The 21,400-nt window shown below is 46.8% G+C and overlaps 1 protein-coding gene across 1 annotated transcript; it reads left to right on the forward strand.

The window, feature by feature from the left end:
• Positions 1-4,880: 4,880 nt before the first annotated feature.
• On the forward strand, positions 4,881-5,999 carry Gpr45 (G protein-coupled receptor 45). The gene has a single exon (XM_026411348.2). It carries the CDS (start codon positions 4,881-4,883, stop codon positions 5,997-5,999), a length of 1,119 nt encoding a protein of 372 aa, XP_026267133.2.
• Positions 6,000-21,400: the final 15,401 nt, after the last annotated feature.

Genomic DNA, 21,400 nt, shown 5'->3' on the forward strand with positions numbered 1-21,400 from the left:
TACCTCCTCTGAACCCTTTCTTAGCAAACAATTTAAAGGCATCGCCTAACGCCTGTAATCCCAGCGGCTCAGGAGGCTGAAACAGGAGGATTGTGAGTTCAAAGCCTCAGCAACAGCAAGGCGCTAAGCAACTCAATGAGACCCTGTCTCTAAATAAAATATAAAAAAGGTCTGGGGATGTGGCTCAGTGGTTGAGTGCCCCTGGTTTCAATCCCTGGTACTAGAAAATAATCATAATCATAATCATAATGGCATTGGGTTTAAGCAAAACAAAAGGAAATCCAGCAGGAAGGTAACACAGGGTTTAGGAACAAGTGAGTCCAGGGGATCCATGAAGAGCCGTGCTACATGGAGGCTGTGCTGCTACCCAGTGGGCAGACCAGCCCAGGAGCAGAGGCAGGGACTGCGGGAGAGACAGCCTTGGGGAGAAAGGACCATCTGCAGAGGGAAGGCACAATTGGAAACTCTACATAAAGGCACATTATGCAGGGGAGAGGGGCAACCTAAGGAAAACACTGAGAGCTACGCCAGACAGTCGTGGATCACGTGTGAAATGAAGTGGAATGTGTCAGCTGTCAGCATCAAAGCTAGGATGAGTTGTAAGAAAATGGACCTCAGTTGACCTCGGAGCTGGGCATGTGCTCCTTGTACAAATGGCTCCTTTAGAATCAGCGTGTCAAAAGGGTCTGCAAGATAAAATGCCAACAGATAATCTGTCCAAAAACCGAACAATTATCACGTTGTTATAAAAGTGTACGCATCTTTAATGGGTGTCAAATACTTGTTAATTTCTAAAAAAAAATCATAGAAGATCTGGTTGTGGATGGACAGAATGTAAATTTTAATGCCCTTAACTAGGTAAGAGCATGCTGATGGCAGACTAGATGGGAAGGGGAGAGAGGATGTGGATCTGGATTGTCTCCCCAAGGCTCATGTATTGGAGGCTTGGTGTCCCAGTGCAGGAATGCTCAGAGGTGGGGCTTGAAGGAAGTGATTGAATCTCCAGGGTTCGTATCTCATCAGTGGATTGATCCATTGATAGGTTCACAATTGAATGAACTATCGGAAGGTGGTGGAAAACTAGCCGGAGGAAGTGGGTTACTGGGGGCATGCTTAACCCCTTCCCCCCTTTCTCTGCTTCTCCACCACAATAAGGTGAACAACTTTGCCCCCAACCCAACCTTCCTGCTGGGATCTTCTGTCTCACCACAGGCCATAATCTGAAACCTCTGCCACTGAACACAGGTGATAAGGAGAAGGGGTACTGATTGTGTATCGTATAGAATCGAGATGAAGGGATACTGTCCATATTTGATGGACTGTGATACAGACGTTCAAGTATATCTTTGATAGTTACAATGGCACTCAAATGATTTGAAAAATAATCAGTGACCAGTCATTCCGAGGAAAACAGTGAGGTAGCAGAGAGTCCTTCCTACGGTGGGGCCAACAGCCAGTGTCCAAAGTGAAGAAATGAGATGTAAGTAATCATCCAGCATTATGGGAATACCATCAGCAAAGCCCAGCAGTGGAGAATGCAGTTGTCTCTAACATGATGGAGGTGAGGGTAAGAGACGAGATAAAAACAAAAAGAAAAAATATGCATTAAAAATAGAGAAAGGATGGGGGTAGGAAGGACAATAGAATGAATCATACATAAGCCTATGATCATATATGACTACAAAATATGACTACAAAACCGGTATAATCGTTCATCATATACAACCAGAAGAACGAGGAGTCATACTCCATTTATGTACGATGTGTCAGAAAACATTCTATTGTCATGTATAACTAATTAGAACAAAATAAACAATAAAATAAATTTTTAAAAAACAGAAAGGGGGCTGGGATTGTGGCTCAGCGGTAAAGAGAGCTCACCTAGCACGGGTGGGGCTGGGTTTGATCCTCAGCACCACATAAAAATAAAGGCATTGTGTTGTGTCCATCTACACCTAAAAAATAAATGTTTTTTAAAAAATTAAAAATTTTTTTTAAAAATGTAAAAACCAGAAAGGATTAAATTATAAACTGTAATTGAAAACTTGCCAGCAATTGAGGAAGATTTCTGTGTCCCTTTTTACACACATAAACACTTGCACACTCACACACTTGCACACACACACCTGCTTTTCTCCACCTCCTAATATCTGCTCACTCTCAGTTTCCACTTCCTCCTGACTTCAGCTTGCCAGGCCCCTTCCATGGTGCACCCAGCAGGTAGGGAAGAGGTGAGACAGCCGTGCATACTGAGAGTTCATGAAGAGCTTCCTGTCAGAGGTGAGCCTGCAGGAAGGAAAGAGCAAGGAGGCCCAGAGGGAGGCAGGGAATGGCTAGAGAACCTCCGTGAGGCCCAGGCTGTAGGGGGCTGTCCCCAGGGGCTGCGGCCTTTGGAGAGGAATGAACCACCCACAACCATGCAGGAAGGAGCCAGGCTAGACAGACTTCCCCTCTTACCTCTCCTGTGCAAGAGCCATGGGCCAGCCTCCCAGTCAAGTGGAGAGGGCCCAGGAGATCCGAAGGGACATGAGAGTATCCAGCCCATCCCAGAACCTTGGCTTCTCCCTAAGCATCGCTCTGTGATCTCCCTCTCGGCAGTGGTTTTAGTCTCTTGTGGTTCCTAGTTCAGATTTCCAGCCGAGTGATTGATCAGGCAAGACGTTAGCCTCCTTGGGTCGGCTGCCTGGTGTCATCAACTATGTAGGACCTGGTGGGGGAGGAGGGGCATGGAAACGAATTTCAAAACACCCTGCTTCACTTGCTGGCTGGTCCAGTACACATGCAAATAACACATAAATTAAGCAGTTGTGGTTGCCATATTGTGATTGGTTTGTCTCAGGGCTCAAATGATAACAGGGCCATTTGCTGAGTACCTTCAACCATCCAGGTATGGTGATGTCACTCTGATACACATAGCTACCCTGTACACAGGCTGGTCTGTGTCCATAAGTTCCTGATGAGAGAGTCCTGCAGCAGAGATCAATCTGTGAGCCAGAGGATGAGCCAGAGGAATAGAAGAGGGAAGCTGGATTTCACCCAGGCCATCAATCTGTCTGAATGACATCCCTGCCTCAACTCAGAGGAAGAAAATATGTGGTGCTGAGGATCGAACCCAGGACCTCCTACTTGCTGGGCGATCACTCTACCGCTGAGCCACAACCCCAGCCCAACATCATCTTTTTTAAGGGCTTATTTTTGGGGAGAAATCTCTTCTCCATATCAGTGTTTCCAAGAGTAATATTACAGCAACATTATAGTTATCCAAAATATTATCATTAAGGGAAACTGAGTTAAGGTTATCTGGATCTCACCATTTTCTTATAACTTCATGTGAATTTACACTTATCTCAAAATAAAGTTAAATAAATATACTTAAAATATTTAAATAAAAACATATGCTTAAAATTTGTTAAGAGGTCCAGCAGCTCAGGAGGCTGAGGCAAGAGGATGGCAAGTTCAAAGCCAGTCTCAGTAGTTTAGTGAGGCTCTAAGCAACTTAGCGGGATCCTGTCTAAAAATAAAAAAAATAAAAAGGGCTGGGGATGTGGCTCAGTGGTTAAGCACCCCTGGGTTTAACCCCTGGTACCAAAACAAAAAGCTTGTCAAGAAGGTAGACTTTACATATTCTTATCATACCTACACAAGATAATAATGATAAACAGACAGGCCGTGTGTGGGGGGGGGGTTGGGAGGTGATGCGTATGTTGGTGGTCTTGGTGGTGGTGATGGCTTCACAGTGCCTATTTATCTCAGTGCTCATTGTGATACAAATTCTTATGGCTCTTTACATGTCAATTATACCACAATAAAGTGGTTTTTTTTTTTTTAAGTTAAGCAAATAGAATAGCAGCAGCATCAACTACCGCTCATTCATCTACTTAGCAAATATCTACTGGACACGGCCTGCTTGCCAGGTACTGTCATAGGGGTACAGCAGAGACTAAAACACATAAAACCCTGCCTGCAGGGAGTCGGCAGTCTAATGGACGTTGGCTTGTACAAGGCTTCATTCAGTCAGGTTGCTCAAAACTCAAATTATTACATAAATGTTTATTATAGAAATGATAATGACAAAGTACCTACTTCCTCACTCCCCCAAATACAGCTGGTTAGATTTTCCTGGGCTACTTGACAAGACTCAATGTTTGTGAATACCAAGTTTTGTCCTAAATGACATACAAATGAGTCATTCTTTCTCTCCCTTCTAGTGTCCCTTGGTCTCCATCAGGGATTGCTTCCAAATTCCCTTTGGAGAGCAGAATCTACAGATGCCCGATTCCCTTTTATAAAATGACATAGTAATTGCATATAACCCATGTACATCCTTCCAAATATTTAACTCATCTTAAGATTGCTTCTAATATCTAATGTGATGTAAATACTATATAAATAGTTATTATAGTATATGTTTAGAGAAAAAAATGACAATTTGAAAAGTCTTTACAGGTTCAGTTCAGATGCACTGTTTTTTTCCTGACCATTTCCTATCTTGGTTGGCTGAATCACAGATGTGAAACCCACCAAATATGTCCATTTGTACCTGCCAAATTTAAGCGAGTTCTCTATTTAGCACATGCTGGAAAAATCTAACTCACTTCTCTTTTTGCACTCTTGCTTGCTCCAGGCTACAGGTAGTGTCCAAGGAGGAAGCATGTGGATGCAATCAGATGCCACAGAGATGATCGCCATGTAATTGATGAATGGCAAATCATAACCAGAACACCCAAAGAAAACCCTTTCCTCGGGACCCTTTGAGCAACCTGGAGATTCACAGGTCTTGAGGAAGAAGATGCAGCCAGTAGACAGAAAACGCCAGCCACCTGAGCGCTGAGGGGCACCCTTGCAGCCATTTCTGGGCAGGCTCCAAGGTTCTCTCCGCCATGGCCTGTAACAGCACGTCCATGGAGACTTACCAGCACCTGCGGCTGAACGCGAGCAACGCGACGGATGCCGAGGCCACCCCGCTGTCCGCCCCGCTCAGGATATCGCTGGCCATCGTGATGATGCTGATGATCGTGGTCGGATGCCTGGGGAACACCGTGGTCTGCATCATCGTGTATCAGAGGCCCGCCATGCGCTCCGCCATCAACCTGTTGCTGGCCACACTGGCCTTCTCGGACATCATGCTGTCTTTATGCTGCATGCCCTTTACCGCTGTCACCCTCATCACCGTCCACTGGCACTTTGGGGACCATTTCTGCCGGCTCTCTGCGACGCTCTACTGGTTTTTTGTCCTGGAGGGCGTGGCCATCCTGCTCATCATTAGCGTGGACCGCTTTCTCATCATCGTCCAGCGTCAGGACAAGCTGAACCCACGCAGGGCCAAGGTGATCATCGCGGTCTCCTGGGTGCTGTCTTTCTGCATCTCGGTCCCCTCGTTCACGGGCTGGACATTCGTGGAGGTGCCCGCGCGCGCTCCGCAGTGTGTGCTGGGCTACACCGAGTTCCCCGCTGACCGCGCCTACGTGGTGACGCTGGTGGTGGCCGTGTTCTTCGCGCCCTTCGGCGTCATGCTGTGCTCCTACCTGTGCATCCTCAACACGGTGCGGAAGAATGCTGTCCGTGTCCACAACCAGTCCGACAGCCTGGACCTGCGACAGCTGACCAGGGCTGGACTGAGGCGGCTCCAGCGGCAACAACAGGTCAGCGTGGACTTGAGCTTCAAAACCAAGGCCTTCACCACCATCCTGATCCTCTTCGTGGGCTTCTCCCTCTGCTGGCTGCCGCACTCGGTCTACAGCCTCCTCTCGGTGTTCAGCCGGCGTTTTTACTACAGCCCGTCCTTCTACACCACCAGCACCTGCATCCTGTGGCTCAGTTACCTCAAGTCCGTCTTTAACCCCATCGTGTACTGCTGGAGAATCAAAAAATTCCGGGAGGCCTGCTTAGAGTTGCTACCCCAAACTTTCCAAATCCTTCCCAAAGTGCCTGAGCGGATCCAAAGGAGAATCCAGCCTAGCAGAGTCTACGTGTTTAATGAAAACCAGTCTGCAGTGTAGCACAGCCTTGCCGAGCCAGGACCCGCACAGGTTCGGTCCAAGACCCAGTTCCGCATTCCTGGCATTTCAGTCCTCCTCCTTCGCTGGTGACCATTTAAGCACAAAGGCACTCATTTGTTGCCAGATGAGCTGCAGCTCCCAAATTTCAAATTTCAGCCAGGCGAGTTCTTTTTGTTTCCCACGGTTGAAGAATCCTATGTGGTTCTGGTGGGAAGGGTGAGGTAGTCAAGGCAAATGGGGAGTGGGTGGTGGGAGTGTGGGAGTTGGGCAGGAAGTGAGAAGAGAAGGGGGACAGCAGAGGGAGCCAGGCAGGAGGAGGATCTGTCTGGGAGCTCAATTCTGCCGTTTGAGCCCCCTGGACCCCTGCCTAAGAGCAACACCATCAGGCCAGATTGTGGGTGGTTGAGAAGCCCACGTAGGGGTCATTCCATGCATTACCATTCACTCCACTGAGGCCAGTGTTCTTCAGGGTTAGTTACCTTTGTGGGTGTAGGGAACCACAGGAGGCTCTTTGCGTTGTTCAGGTGTGCATTTTTGACCATGCCACATCATCCTTTCCAGAAAGAAATCGTGACCATGCCACATCATCCTTTCCAGAAAGAAATCGAAAAGCACTGGGATTCAAAGGAAACCAGGCACTCTTTGAGTTTCCTGGTATGACATGGAGGTTCTCAGTTCAGAGGATGCTCTTGGGCAGTTCAGTTGAAAGGAGACGCCCACCTGGGCACTCATGCCCACCTCCCCACCACACCTGGTCTGCCTGGTCATCGCTCACCTCCTCCCCTCTCCCTCATGGTCCCTCCCACTCTCCCTTTATTTTCATCCTTCCCAGTGCTGGAAAAAAAAATGCCTATAATCCATCCATGGAGCAAGTATTTGTACTGACTTGCTTTCAGAATCGGGGGCTTTGTTTACATGTTTCCCCTGGACACTCCGGGGCTCCAGAGCCTCTGGGAGGCTCCAGATGCATTCTAATGCTAGAACTGTTGCAGAATAAACAAACCCAACACACTGGCATCCCCCTTGACCTCTGTTCCTCCTACCTCATTCACATCCACTGCTGCTGTCAGACCCACCTGCCAGGGCTGGATCTGGGAGTCTCGAGGGGATCTTTCTTGCACTGTATACTTGGCCACTATGCCCACAGGCCCCCATCCCCACCAGGAGCTTCCAGTGTGGAGAGAGGGGGATTCCCTGGGTTCAGGGACAGCATGGGGTTCTTTGAGCCCTCTTGAGTGCATCAGATCTGAAGACAGTGAGGAATTTAAGGAGAGGTTCAGAAAGTCTGATTCCAGATCTTACTATCAGGGACTAGTCAGGTGACCTTGTTCATCTCACCTCCTTCTGTAAGCCTCAGTTTCCCCATTTTCCAAGTGAAGATGTGGGTCTAGATGACCTCAGACTCTTGGATTCTAAAATGGGTGTTTTTAAACCCACAACCCCAGGTCTTCTATATTCACTTATTCATCCATGCAATGAGCATTTATTAAGTGCCTACTGGATGTGAGGCACTATGGGGGAGCTAGTAATGAATGAGGCATGGGCCATATCCAAAAGCAGTGGTCTGATTGATCTCAGGAGAGTAGCGGCCTAAGAACAGACACTCCATTTTCACTTCATTTATTTCTTTCCAAGTTGTATTCAGAGTCCAGCTTCCTATTCCCGCATTCTTCCTATGTTAGTGGTGACAGAGGGCAGGGAAAGAAGGGGAATGAAGAGGAAAATAAAACTGACATTAAACTCAGCCCAGGGGAAGGTTTGTCAAGAAAATAACTGACACCTATTCCAACCACCCAAGATGGCGGGAGAGATACACAGGCAATGGGCTTGTGGATAAGTAAGCATGGTTGCATCAATCCTGTGTTCCCAGTGCCCCCCACAAGGGCAGGGTTTGCCTTCAGCTCCCAAGGGGTAGGATTTTAGTGGCTAAGAGCACAGCCAGTCCACCAAGGGGACCAAGCCGATAGGTAGATACTTCCTGTCTGGTGGATTTTTCAAGAGAATTTTCTTCAGGAGCCTTGAGCAAAAGAGAAATGACAAAACTGAATGAACGAAGGTACCAAAATTTATATCAATCCACACTATATGATGTATGTTGAAAGTAATATTTATGTTTCAAAGTAATAATTTTGTATATATTTTAAATAAAGTATTATTGCTCTTTCAGTGTATAAGACCATGTTCTTACCAAAATTTGCACCAAGACCATGAGTAGTAAGCCCAGGATCCAATGCCCAATACCCATTTATCAGTCTGTTCAGGCTGCTCTAACAAAACTGGGTAATTTATCAACTAAAGAAATTTATTTTTTATAATTTTGGAAGCTGGAAAGTCTACAATTAAGGCAGCAGCAGATTTGGTGTCTGGTGAGGGCTCACCCTCTGGTTCATAGATGGCAGAAGGGGAAGAATATCTCCCTCAAGTCCCTGTTACGAGGACACTAGTCCAGTTCACGAGGGTGGAGCCCTCACACCTAATCGCCTTCCCAGGGCCCCATCTCTTAGTACTATCTCGATGGTGACTAGATGGCGACATATGAGCATTCTGGCTCTTGCAACTCTTAAGAAAAAAAAAAAAAAAAAAGGATTCCAAGAAGTCTAGAGCCTTCTGGGAACAGTAAAGAAGGATGTCACATAAGATGACAACCCGAGACCATTGGAGCCACAGGAGGCACAAAGAGGTGCTCACACCCCTTTTATCTTTATCAAGACCCTGCTGAACCAGACTTCAATCAGTCAGTCTTCAACACTCGCTTGCGGTTGGCCACTCCACAGTGCTCTCTGGACTTCCTGAATCTTTCCTGAACTTCGATTTCCTAAGATAACTGGTCCCCTTGAAGGAGGCTTCACTGTTTCAACGATTCACTTATTTTTCTTCTTTGTTTTATCCTGTGGTTCACACCAACCCTGGGATCTGTGTCAGGTCAGAGAAGCTTCACGCCTAAATTGTCTCTGAGAGGCTTTGAGGGAGACAGAAACCTGCCGACTACAATAATAAGTAATTCCCCACCCTCAGTAGGTTCCAAGGCCTCTCGGAAGAACCTTAGAAATGAGACAAATACAGTAGTTCCCTGTAGAGGTCCTGGAACTGTCTCCACAGATATCAAAATTTGGAGATGCTCAGTCCCTTATGTAAAATGATGTGCACACCCCCCTACGAACTTTAAATCATCTCTAGGTGGCTTATAATACCAAGACAAGGTAAATGCTCTGTAAATCATCACTATACTGTGTTGTTCAGAGAATGAAGACAAGAGGGGAAGCTCTGTATCTGTTCAGTACACAGGAATTTCTTTTTCTGAATATTTCCCTTTGTGGTTGGTTGAACCCGTGGACACAGAACCTGAGAGTGAGAGGAACCAACTGGGAATCTCAGAAGTGTTATCCTAATTGTGACTACCCCTGCAAATCTGCTACCTTTTCATCTTGAATCATGGTCTCTTTAGGCAGGGTGAAATAAAAGCAAAGTTTCCCTAGACAGCCAAGATGGACGAAGAAGTCTAGATCCAGCCCTGCTTTGCTATTCTGAGCCCAGGCTGTGCCTCCCCCTACACAGCTTGCTTCTCTAGGTAGAGCAGACTCAATGCCATCTGCTCCCCTTTCTCAGGCAGTCCCTGGCTAGCCTCCCTGGTCCCTAGTAGTCCTGCCGTGGTGGGGGAGCCCAGCACTCAGGTCTTAGGTCCCCGGGAAACGGATGTGGTGGAAACAAGTGCTCTGAAGGGACAACCGAACCCTAGGGCTGCTTCTCTCTGTGTGACTCGGGGCAAGTCTGCACCCCACCTTCCTGGTCTTTGAAATGGTAGGAATCCTCCCAGACAGGGGCCAGAGTGGAGAATCAACACAGGCTGGAGGTGTAGCTCCACGGCGCGGTGCCTGCTTAGCACGTGCAAGGCACTGGGTTTGATCCTCAGTACTGCAGGGGAAAGGAAAAGGGAAAGGAAGTGAAATAATGTGCGGTCCATGGGAGATGCTGAAATTCACAGGCGGTAATTTCTCCAGGTGTACCACCCACCTGCTTCATAGTTGAGGTTTTTTTTTTCTTTTTGAGGGGGTAAAGGTGAAAGAATTTGTATCAGAAACAGGCTGTTGAGTTCTTCTGAAGTGGGGGGCGGGGGAGAAAAAGCAAATTATTCTGTGGTTAGGGTGTCCTCTGACTCCATTCAGTTCTGACACTGTCGACATGATGTCAGATCCCGCAGGTTGAGTGCTTCGTCCACAGGACGGGCCTGACTTCAGATGTCAGTGGCAAGTAATAGGTTGTCACCTGAAGAGCTATAAATTGGAGATTCCCATGTCTCCCTGCTTGGGTTTGATTAATTTGCTAGATCTCACAGAACTCAGCGGAACACTTCACTTTCTTTCCCCCATTTATTTTAAAGAATATGACAAAGAATACAGATGAGCAGCCAAATGGGAGAGATGCGGAGGGCAGGACACGTGGGGAGGAGCTTCTGTGCCCCCTCCGGAGGTGCCAGCCTGCAGGACGGGGTGGGCTCCCTGGGAGGAGGCAGGCCATATGCACCCGCCCTTTGGGTGTTTATGGAGGCTTCGTTGGATGCATGATGGATGACAACACTGGTCACTGGTGACCAGTCTCCCCTCTCCAGAGGTGAAAGGGTCTGGCTGAAAGTCTTACCCCTGAAATCATGCCATGATCTTTCTGGTGACCAGGCCTGCTCCTGAAGCTGCCCGGAGGGCCCAGATGCAAGTCATCTCATTAGGTACAGATATCCCCCTCCGTGCTTTTGCTTTTATAATTCTGTCAAAATGAATCCTATTGTCATGCCTAACTAAAAAGAGCCAACTAAAAAAGCCCTCTTGTTGCTCTGGCAGTTCCCAGGGTTTTAGGAACTCTGCGTCTGGAACCAAGGATAGAGACCAAGTTTACATTTGTTATGTCACAATATCACGGTCCCTTTCCTCAACCTCAGGTGGCCTGAGGATTTCACAGCGTCCAGTTGACAAGAACACAACATCTACTGAAGCCAGAATTGTAGGCTGGACTTTTAATGGTCTAGATATGAGGTGCCCCCCCAAAGCTCATGTGTGAGACAATGCGAGGAAGTTCAGAGATGAAATGGTTGGGTTATGAGAGCTTTAACTGAATCAGGACATTAATCCCCTCATAGAGATGAAACTAAGTGGCAAATGTAGGCAGGTAGGGTGTCACTGGAGGAGGTGGGTCCCTGGGGCATACCTTTGGGGTATCCATATTTTGCCCTGGTGAGCAGGTTTCTCTCTGCTTCCTGGTACTATGTCCTGAGATGCTTTCCTCTGCCACACTCTTCTGCCATGATGTTCTGCCTCACCTCCAGCCCAGAGCAATGGAGTTGGCCGTCTATGAATTGAGACTTCTGACTTCCAAAACCATAAGCACCCAAACTTACTTTTCCTTCTCTAATTGTTCTTTTGATCACAGCAGTGAAAAGGTGACTAACACAAAGGGCAAGATTTTGCTCAACATCTTTAACTGCCCCAGGTCACTCCATGCAAAATGCTCTTGAACTATGAGCAGGCCCCACGGGGCTGATGAGATGAATGGGTGGAGGGAAGACTGCAACCCCAATCCCACGCCTTCCCCTACCTGCTCTTCTTCAGGCTGTTCCAAGGTCCACAGCATATTTGAGAATACAGGGAGGCAGGAGGGAGATTTCAGGGGTGGTCGCTGAGAGGGTAAATGCATAACAAAGTGAGTCAACAACGAAGTGACTTTGAACACACAGAAACAGTGAAGGTCCAGGGCAGCTGGCCAGGTTCTCTGCTCTTTGTTTGTCCAAGACTCAGGCTCCTTTCATCTCGTTTCCCACTATCCCCTGGGGCATCGTCTTCACAGTCAGTTTAGATTATAGCCACCTCTGCATTCCAGAGCAGGAGGGCACAGGCATAAAGAAGCTTGTGCAGAAAAAAATCTTAAAGCAAACTTAAAACAAAAGCACATCTAGGTTAGAAATTATGAAAAATATATACAAAGTGTGTGCTTGCCAGAAGAAAACTGATGGTATAAAAAAAAATCACCACATGCTCCTGGTCATTTTTGGTCACATGACCTAGCTGCAAAAGAGACTGGGAGCTGGAGACCCTGGTTGGGCCGTCATGTACCCAGTTACAGTTTCTTATCCTGGAAGAAGAGAAGGATTGGGTGGGCTCCCAGCAAAGTCTGTCAACACAGCATGTAATTTAAAAAACCAGAGAGGCCTGGCACAGTGGCACACACCTGTAATCCCAGTGCTCAGGAGGCTGAGGCAGGAGGATTGGGAGTTCAAAGCCAGCCTCAGCAAAAGCAAGGCGCTAAGCAACTCAGTGAGACCCTGTCTCTAAATAAAATACAAAATAGGGCTGGGGATGTGGCTCAGTGGTTAAGAGCCCCTGAGTTCAATCCCAGTAACCCCAAATAAGTAAATAAGAGGACCTAGAACATACACAAATCCTGAAGTCCTAAGTACTAATTCACAACTGATCCTTTATTTATACTTCAATAAGTATATCTCTATCTCCTCAAACAGATGGCTGCCTCCCTTTTATCCCTGGCCTACGTCTGTGGTGAGGAGAAACTTTTGCCCCATGAACTTTTTCAGACACAAAAGATGGAAGACATAAAAACCAAGCTGTTCGAAAATTTGCAGACACCAGGGGATGAACTTTACAAAATCAGAAGAAAAATTACTATTAAAAGAACAAGAATCCTAGTGATTCGGGAGGCTGAGGCAGGAGAATCGTGAATTCAAAGCCAGCCTCAGCAATGGCAAGGTGCTAAGCAACTCAATGAGACCCTGTTTCCAAATGAAATACAAAAAAATAGGGCTGGGGATGTGGCTCAGTGGTTGAGTGCCCCTAAGTTCAATACCCGGTACCCACCTCCCCTTCCAAGAAAACAGTAAGCAAACAACGCAGGTCAACTTTGCCCAAGAATTTGCTTATGTTAAAGGAAAGAGTAATTTCAAAGTCTCAGCTACTGAACAGTGGAGACTGGTGGCCCATGGCAGCATGGAATGGGGCACAGGTCAGACCATGGTGATTTAAATATTTAAGAAAAGGGAGGGCTTGGGGGCCCTTGTTGGAAGGTTAGCAACTGGATTCTATATGAATAAAAAGATGTTTGAAAGCAAGAGCATCAGGCATGAGCCACACTCTGGGCAGGTATCCCAGGTTACTTTTGCAGAGAGTTCAGATTGCCTCCTGCTCTCTGCCCTTCATCCTGCAGGAGTCAAGAACAAGGTGTCTGGGAATAGGAGAGGTGACAGAGATCGCCTTGGTCCAAGAAGGATCAAGTGGGGAGATGCAATATGTATGCTTCTTCGTTGTTTTGGAAGGAATGGGAAGAAAGCCTTATCTGTGTGTAAGAAGGGCTTAGCTGCTACTAGATCTTGACCTTCTGCATTCACAAATCTGAGGGTCCAGATGTGCAAGTTCAGCCCCTAGAGGTGCTTAGGTAAACGTCTGAAGAGCCCCATGGTCCAGTTCATAAGAACAAATTATTTGCTCTGGATCTCCATGTTCTGTGCTGTGGCCTCTGACATCTGCTGGCCTTTTGCCAATCACTCCGGTCTCGGGAAAACCAACCAAACTCATTTAGAATTTTTAAAAAGGAACTTGCTGCTCCTTATGCATGGTCCTTCAGGGGAATAAATTTCCCATTTCCTCCCTCATTGAAATGCTGCGGCCATAGTCTCTGATTTCAGGATTTTGTGGCAGAGTCGGGAAGCCTTTGAATGCTGTATTAAATATACCATGAAGAGAGGAGCAGAAGCTCATTGTGAAACACGGTCAAGACTGAACCTATAAAAATGCATAAGGAAAAGTGCAAATCTTAATTTGCCCTCAAGAGTGAACAGAAACAAGGGAGAAACTACCTGGAAATTGAGGCTCCTTCTACCCAAAGCCTCTGTATTATCACTGGGATTTAATGGGTCTCTAAGGGCGCAGCCAGTCTAAGTTACTAGAAAGAAGCTCCCCAGGCAGGGAGTCAAGAAATAAAAACAACCAATTCACTTCTTAGAATTTTTTGAAACCCAAAAGCATAAAGAATATGTGATTTTTTTCAAATACTTTAAAATTGTATATAAAAATGCATATGTTCTTCTGCAAAATTCAGACCCTACTGTGCCACTGATCCTTCTGGGGCCTGGCTTCTATTTCTGTTTTGTTTTGTGTTCACATTTTGAAGTGGCTCCTGGTGGCTGTCGTTTTCTGTTGTGTGGATGTCATGAGATCCAAAATAAGTGCTACTTACTTTGCATATTCAGAGGGGGTTTTCCTGCTTTTCACTCTACTTTTAAAAAACACTATAACGAACATCCTTGACATAAATCTCCCTGCCTCCCTACTGATTGTTTTACTAAAATTAGCTTCTAAAAGCAGAATTGGTGGACAGGACCATAAAATTGCTTTTTCAGATCATTCATCTCAAACTTTCCTCCCACCTGCTGAGCTTGAGAATAACCAGAATCTTGGAAAATCCTGTGGGAGGGTCACGTAGTGCTTCCCAGGAGCCCCGGACACCCTCCACCAACAGGCTCAGAACCAGGAGTTAGGAAGCAGGTCATCAGGTAGTGGGGAGGGTAAGCACGCAGCCATGCTGACTGAGGAGGCATGTTCAAAGAGCTTGGCATTTGGGCCAATTAATACACATTCACTAACCATCCATAGAAATATAAACGAGAAAATGACCACAGGGATTTTGTACTTCTCTGGAAACCAGTTTGGACTAAAAAGACTACCTGTGGCAAACTCAGGACAATTTGAGTCATTCAGACTGAAGAAATCCCTTGAATACAGCAAGCTGGCTGCTTGGCCGACTGGACCTAGGAAGTCTCTAGACTATCTTAACTCCCGTGTCTCGCCCTGTACTATTTCTTTGGAATGAGTTGCATTCTTCCAGATTTATATGTTGAATTCCTAACCCCCGTGTGATGGCATTGGGGCAGGGGGTTGGGAGGTAATGAGGTCATGAGGTGCAGCATCCCATGATGGGTTAGATCTTTCCGCCATATAAGGACACAGCAAGAAAATGGCCAGCTGCAAGCCAAAAGAAGAGTCCTTACCCATATCTTGATGTTGGGCTTCCAGCTTTCATAACTATGAGAAATAGACACTGGGGTGTAAGCCACCTGGTCTGAGCTGACCAAGGCAATTCCCCTTATGCTACCTTTCCTACCTTGAAGTGAGAGAGAAGTATATTAAAATCTTTTCCTATTCTCTGTCCTGAGAACAGAGAGGCATACAGCTGTGACCATCCCAGGAGCCTAATAAAAATGATGTATTAATGTGTCTTTTTTTTTTCTCTATTTCTTACACTTTGATCAATAACTCAATTCCTAGAGATAGCCAACAGGGTGCCCATGAGCACACTTCTCAAACCAACCAGTTGGAAGTCTAGGGGCCACCTACCTCCTCTTTTATGTTCCTACATTCTGGGCCACAATGACCTTCCTTAATCACTACAGGGGCAGGTACCAGACAGCCAGAGGCAGTCTCTTTGCCCCAGAGCACGTCAAAATTATTCAGATTAGCCAATCCTAAATCTACCTGCGCTGCCTCACTTGTTCCTCCCTGTAGACACCACAACAAACCCCCCTGTCTGTGTCATCGTGTCCCTCCACCCCCCACACCGTCTCCTGACTGGCCCTGGCATGTTCCCATGTGGCCCTGCATGACATCCTTTTGGGAGCTGTACCAGTTGACATCACCGTACCTCAACATTTCTATTAAACGCTTTATTTTTTAAAAAGCATTCTCCAAACCAGCTGATTGACTAAACCATTTTGCACTTTGTCTTTTTGTCCCTATCCTGTGCCACTGAAAACTTTGACTCTGTAAAGACCAAGATGAACAGGAAAAAAAACCAGATGGAACTGTTGGCAGTGGTTCCCTCCGTGGGCTTGTTGATCTTTCCACAGCACAAATACTCGTCTGTTCTTCTGCTTGGAACCAGGAGAAGGCTTGACCCTGCGGCCCCATCTACCCCCACTCTCTGTGCACCCTCAGCCTTTGTCCTGTTCTGTTGGAATCGTCTCCATGTTGAGCTCCTGCCAGGCCAAGACCTAATATTTCTTCTTTACCATTTTATCTGCAGAGCTTAGCACCAGGCCTGGCACATACTTTTGAAATGAATGCATGCCTGAATGTATGAGTACAGGAGCACGGAAAGACTGTTTCCTTCACGTGAAGTGCAATTCTCGGTGAGCCCTCAAGTGCCCCCTCTGCAGCAAGGCCATTCCTCACCCTGCAGCTGCAGGGTGTGATCATGAGCTTGGAGTAAGTCATCCCGGCTTCGACTCTGCTCCAGAAGGGCCCACAGCCGCTCGTGAGTGCACAGAGGTGCTTCTCGCCCACGTATGTGGTGGCTGATTTTATGTGTCAACATGACTGGGTCACGGAGTGCCCAGATTAAACCTTCTTTCTGGATAAGTCCCTGATATCATTTCCAAATGAGGTTAACATTTGAACTGGTGGCCTCAGTGGAGTAGATGACCATCCCCTAGGTGAGTGGGCATCATCCAATCATTGAGGGCCTGAAGTGAATAAAAGGCAAACATCTGTCTTCAAGCTGGGATTTACCATCAGCTCCCCTGCTTCTCCAGTCTTTGGACTCAGACTGGATTTAAGCACTGGCTTTCCTGAATATCCTTTTTTTTTTTTGTACCAGGGATTGAATTCAGGGGTATGCAACCACTGAGCCACATCCCCAGCCCTATTTTGTATTTTATTTAGAGACAGGGTTTCACTGAATTGCTTAGGGCCTTATTGTTGCTGTGGCTGGCTTTGAACTCACGAGCCTCCTGCTTCAACCTCCTGAGCTGCTGGGATTACAGGCATGCACCATTGGGCTTGGCTGGGATATCCATCTTGCATATAGCAAATCATGGGGCATCTTGTCCTCCGAAATTATGTAAGCCAATTCCTCATAATCTCTTTCTCTCTTACACATTCTCTCTCTCTCTCTCTCTCTCTCTCTCTCTCTCTCTCTCTCTCTCTCTCTCTCTCTCTCTCTCTCTCTCTCTCTCTCCTCCCTATTACCCTATTAGTTCTCTTTCTCTGGAGAACCCTGGCATGGCCACTCTGGGCTGGGAACAGCTGACCAGCTCTGTCCATTGCTTCAGAAGCAGCTCATTTTCTAGTCTTTGTATAAACACAGAAATATCTGAAAGTTATAGCAATAGGTGCAAATGAATCACAAACAGACATTGGCATCACCCCAGTCTGCTTTCAGAGTTCAGTTGTGTGAAATTACAGTGACAGGGCAGAGATAATGACTGGTTCACAGGAAACTCTCGCATGCAGGGTGCCAGGACAGCCAGCCCTCCCTCCATAACTAGGTAATCTTTTTTTTTTTTTAATTTTTTGTTCTTCTTAGTTATGCATGACAATAGAGTGTGTTCTGACATGTTACACGTCCACGGAGTACAACTTCCCATTCCTGTGGTGGACTGAGTTGAGGTCCCCTTTCCCTTTCTAGGGGTCTCCTCGAAGCACATGGGTGACAAGGAGGTCATGGAATGAGATTCTGGATTTGCAGACACGTGGGGCACATCCCTGGCAATGCTGAGCAGGACCTCCTGTGCTGGGTGTCACTGGGTCCTCCCCTAAGATCCCCAGATGCTCTAGGACAGCATTTGATCCCACAGGCTGACACCAGACCCAATAGCTCGCCCTGACTTCCTTGGCCCGGGACAACTTGGACCCTGAAGGGCACTGGGAGACCACCTAGCTCCCCTCCCATCTGCGACTCCCCAGGTCTCCTGTTGCCATGGCCACAGTCAAGCACATCGGAGCCCAAAGGACTCAGGTTCCCCAGCACCTTTCTGCTCAAGTCCCACAGCTCGTCCTGTTGTGTGCGTTGCTTTCCAATCCCTTCTTGCCACGTGATCTCATTTAACTAATTTACGACTCCAGACTGCAGACTGAATCACAGCGATTTGTTTCCTTTCCCTGGTTGCAAACTGAAGGAAAGCAGGCTTCATTAATTCAAGTGCTTATCTTGGACCAGTGTGTTAACAAGCTTTTAAATGCCGCTCCAGCCACTGAGCTTTTTTGAGGAGGTGAAAGGGCTTCTGGTCCATATGGTCTAGATTCTTGTACATTTTCATTTCAAACGCTAAGGTTGACAGAGCTGTTAAGAGCAAATGGGGTGTTAGTTAATATCTAATTACTCCTAACACAAGTCACAGCTCATTTAACTGAGGCAGACGCCAGTCCCTGCTTCCACCGACGGACACATTTAGGACATCAATTTACACTCTGTCTCTCAGCCACTTGCCTGTCTCTTGCCTGTGTAACAGTCTCACCATCCAGTGTGACTCCACAGCTGTTTTCTTGCCAGTCATGCTTAGACACCTAAAGTCCCCCCATGCCACTCTCTTATTCCCTGATATGCTAGTGGACGTCGGGATCCCAGGAACAAAAGACTGTCAAAAGATGCTGCTTCAGGGTTTTCCAAAAGCAGCCACACTCAGGTTTGAATATAGTGAATCCTGGGCTGGTTTCTGGTTGCAATCTTGGTTTTCAGAAAAGCACCAGGCGGGGGAACATGCAGGCAGGAGCTGATTTTCTGGCATGGTTCCCAAACTCCAAGAAAATCACCACAAAACAATGCCCGCTTCTTCCATGTGAAATACAATGAGTCATGGCACCTCGCCTGTACCCACTCCTGTTTGGGATGGCCTGGCCACGTGCAGGCAGAATGGGGTTAGAATAATCGAGATGGAAACTATGTTACATATCCTTTCTGCAGAAGGGTACCTGGAATGAAAGAAGAATAAAAGAAAGGGCTGAGCTTAAAGAGGGCTGCTCAAAGACCTGCCATGAGCAAAATACTAGAGAAGGAGAACTTAAAAGGTGAGATTTGATTATATTCCTTGAATTTGTTCAGGGATAGAAATGCAAAGGGGCCCTGCTTATTGAAGAGCATTCAGCTAAAAGAGGAAGTGAGTAGAAGTTACTGGAAATCTCCCCAGTGAGTGCGTGATTCCTCAGAGAAGGCTAGAGGTGTCCAGCAGCGCCCTGAGAACATGCAGGAGATAGATTCAAAGGTGGTCCAGGAGGCACAGAACTCCAGGGGCAGCCGCTACAAGTCCTTCTGTGAGGGGCAGATGGCGAGGTTCTAGAACTACTTAGACTAGGGACAGTGTGCGTGGAAACCATCACTTCATCAAGAGAATTTTCATTTAAAAAAAAATTACAGAGAGAACAACGAATTAAAAGAATTTTAATAAAATCAACAAGTTTACATTTGTACATCTTGTGTATCTGGGACCCAGTCAGGGGAGAAGGATAAAGTTGCAAGGACAAACGGTTCTATGGAACAACAGGCAAAAAAGACAACCCCAGCTGCGTAACAGACCTCTGGGTGACAATGGACCCCATAGCCACCTCCCTGCACCCTAGAGTGAGCAAGCGCAGTTTACCAAACTTCCCAGCTCTGAGCTCAGGCCCAGGCCCCTCAGCCGCCGTGACGCTCCTACGTTAATCCTTGATAGGCCACGGCAGATGAACAGTCCATAAAATTAAACAGTACTGCCCGTAGAATATTAATGTAAATTGAGTTCTGTTCATGCTGTTTTAACTAGAATGGCTACGCTGAACCTAATGAGAGGGAAAAGGTCTGAATGACAGTTCTAATTGCTCTATTCAACGGCAGTCACAAAACAGCAGGCCTGGTAGAAAGAATCATGTATTTGTCTTAAAAATAGGATTTAAGAAAAGGACCTCGTGAGAGAGCGAGAGGGGTTAGAGAAGACAGTTTTAAACATATGAGACAATCCTGCACGTTGCCAAATTATTCCGCTCGTGTTAAATGATTTAGTAGAGATGGGAAACTGCCCAACTCCAGCTTTCATTCTTGGAGACAATGGCAGGTGTTTCAAAATATCCATCCGGCTTCAGAGGGGGGAGGAAAAAAGAGACTAGTGTCCCCGGGTCAGGAGTGAGCCACCCCAAGCCGTTTCCAAGACGGCACCCATCTTGTAGACAGAGAAAGCAGTGTTTTTAAAAGTATAAGGCTGCGTATGCAGGTAACGTGCTCTTTGGGGAATACAAACCTCAACTCACAGGTTGCAATGATAACACACGCAACAAGATGAGTTCCTGAACAGTCATCCAGGAGCTGATGCTCACGACCCGGCTTGGAATTCAGACCAGTTTATACAGCACAGCATACACCTGAGCCACAAAGAGAATTTCTTCATTGTTTATTCTTTAGATAATTGAAACATGGTTAGGAAAAAAATGGTGCCAATTCCCCCAACAACACAAGGATGCTTTTGCTTCTTGGCTCACTCAGAATCCCAAAAGAAAAAAAAAATACAGTGATCATTATTAGTATAACAAACATTTTTTAAAGAACGGACAGTGAGTTCTTTATTCCCCTCAGGAAGGCCCAGGATGATGAAGAAAGGGTGTGTTTTGCTGCCCTCCTGTTACAGGTACCAGCAGATCCCTGTTTCCCAAACATCGTGGTTGGGGACGGGGGGGTATATTGTCTTTATGGAAATTCTTCCCAGCACAGGTCATCCCAAGGATGAAATTCCAAAGAGGCAGTGAAATGGTAAGCGTTGCAGCTGGTCTGACATGATGCAGAAGCACAAAGCAAGTCCCCAGGTGGTTATGGAGGAGAGACCTTTCTTCTGCAGATTCCAGAAGTCTCAGAGCAGGCGTAGAAAGTGCTGGCAGGTGAGTCAGCCTGACTGGACTCCTTGGAAGATCTTTAGAAGCACCTATCAGGATCGAGGGTGCCTCCATTCAGGGCAAAGGCAGTTTTTCCCAGGGTCTGACTCCTGAAAAGCGCACTTGGTTTAGCTTCTCTCGTTTTCCCTTTTCATTTCTCAAGTCTTCAGAAGGAGGTACGTTTTCACAAGAAAAAATAGCCCTGATGAACATGACAGATGAATTTTTCAATGAGAGAGAAACTACAAAGATGCTATGAATTCAAATGAAACGGTTTAGTGGAACCTGTTCATCAGGGAGCTTCCAACCAGCAGATGATGTCACTGCAGAGGAACCTGCCTTCGGGTCCCCAACATCTTGGGCTTCCTGGGCCCACTTCAGAACGGGCAAACTAGCTTCTCTCTTGGACCTTTATCAGTTTCCAAAAAGATCTCCATTTGCTAGGCAGTCCGAAGCACAGGAATTTACCCAAAAGTGACTGTTGGAGTAAACAAAACAGAACCCTTTGGGGAATGAGAGCTGATGGGAAGAAGAAACAAAAAAAGTATGTCCCTAAGGTTGGCCACTTGTAGGGCAAAGGCAGAGCCAACATAGTTGGAGAATGTGCCCCGGACATGCCTGGGGTGGGAAGGGCTTCGCCTGAAGACCGTGCCACACCTTTCCAGAGCCCGTGTGTGTCTCAGGAGGGCTCTCTCACTTGTCCCGACCACACGGGGAAGACTCCCTTTTCCTTCAGAGAAG

This window comes from Urocitellus parryii, chromosome 12, assembly GCF_045843805.1.
Source record: "Urocitellus parryii isolate mUroPar1 chromosome 12, mUroPar1.hap1, whole genome shotgun sequence".
In the NCBI taxonomy this organism is placed as follows: Eukaryota; Metazoa; Chordata; class Mammalia; order Rodentia; family Sciuridae; genus Urocitellus; species Urocitellus parryii.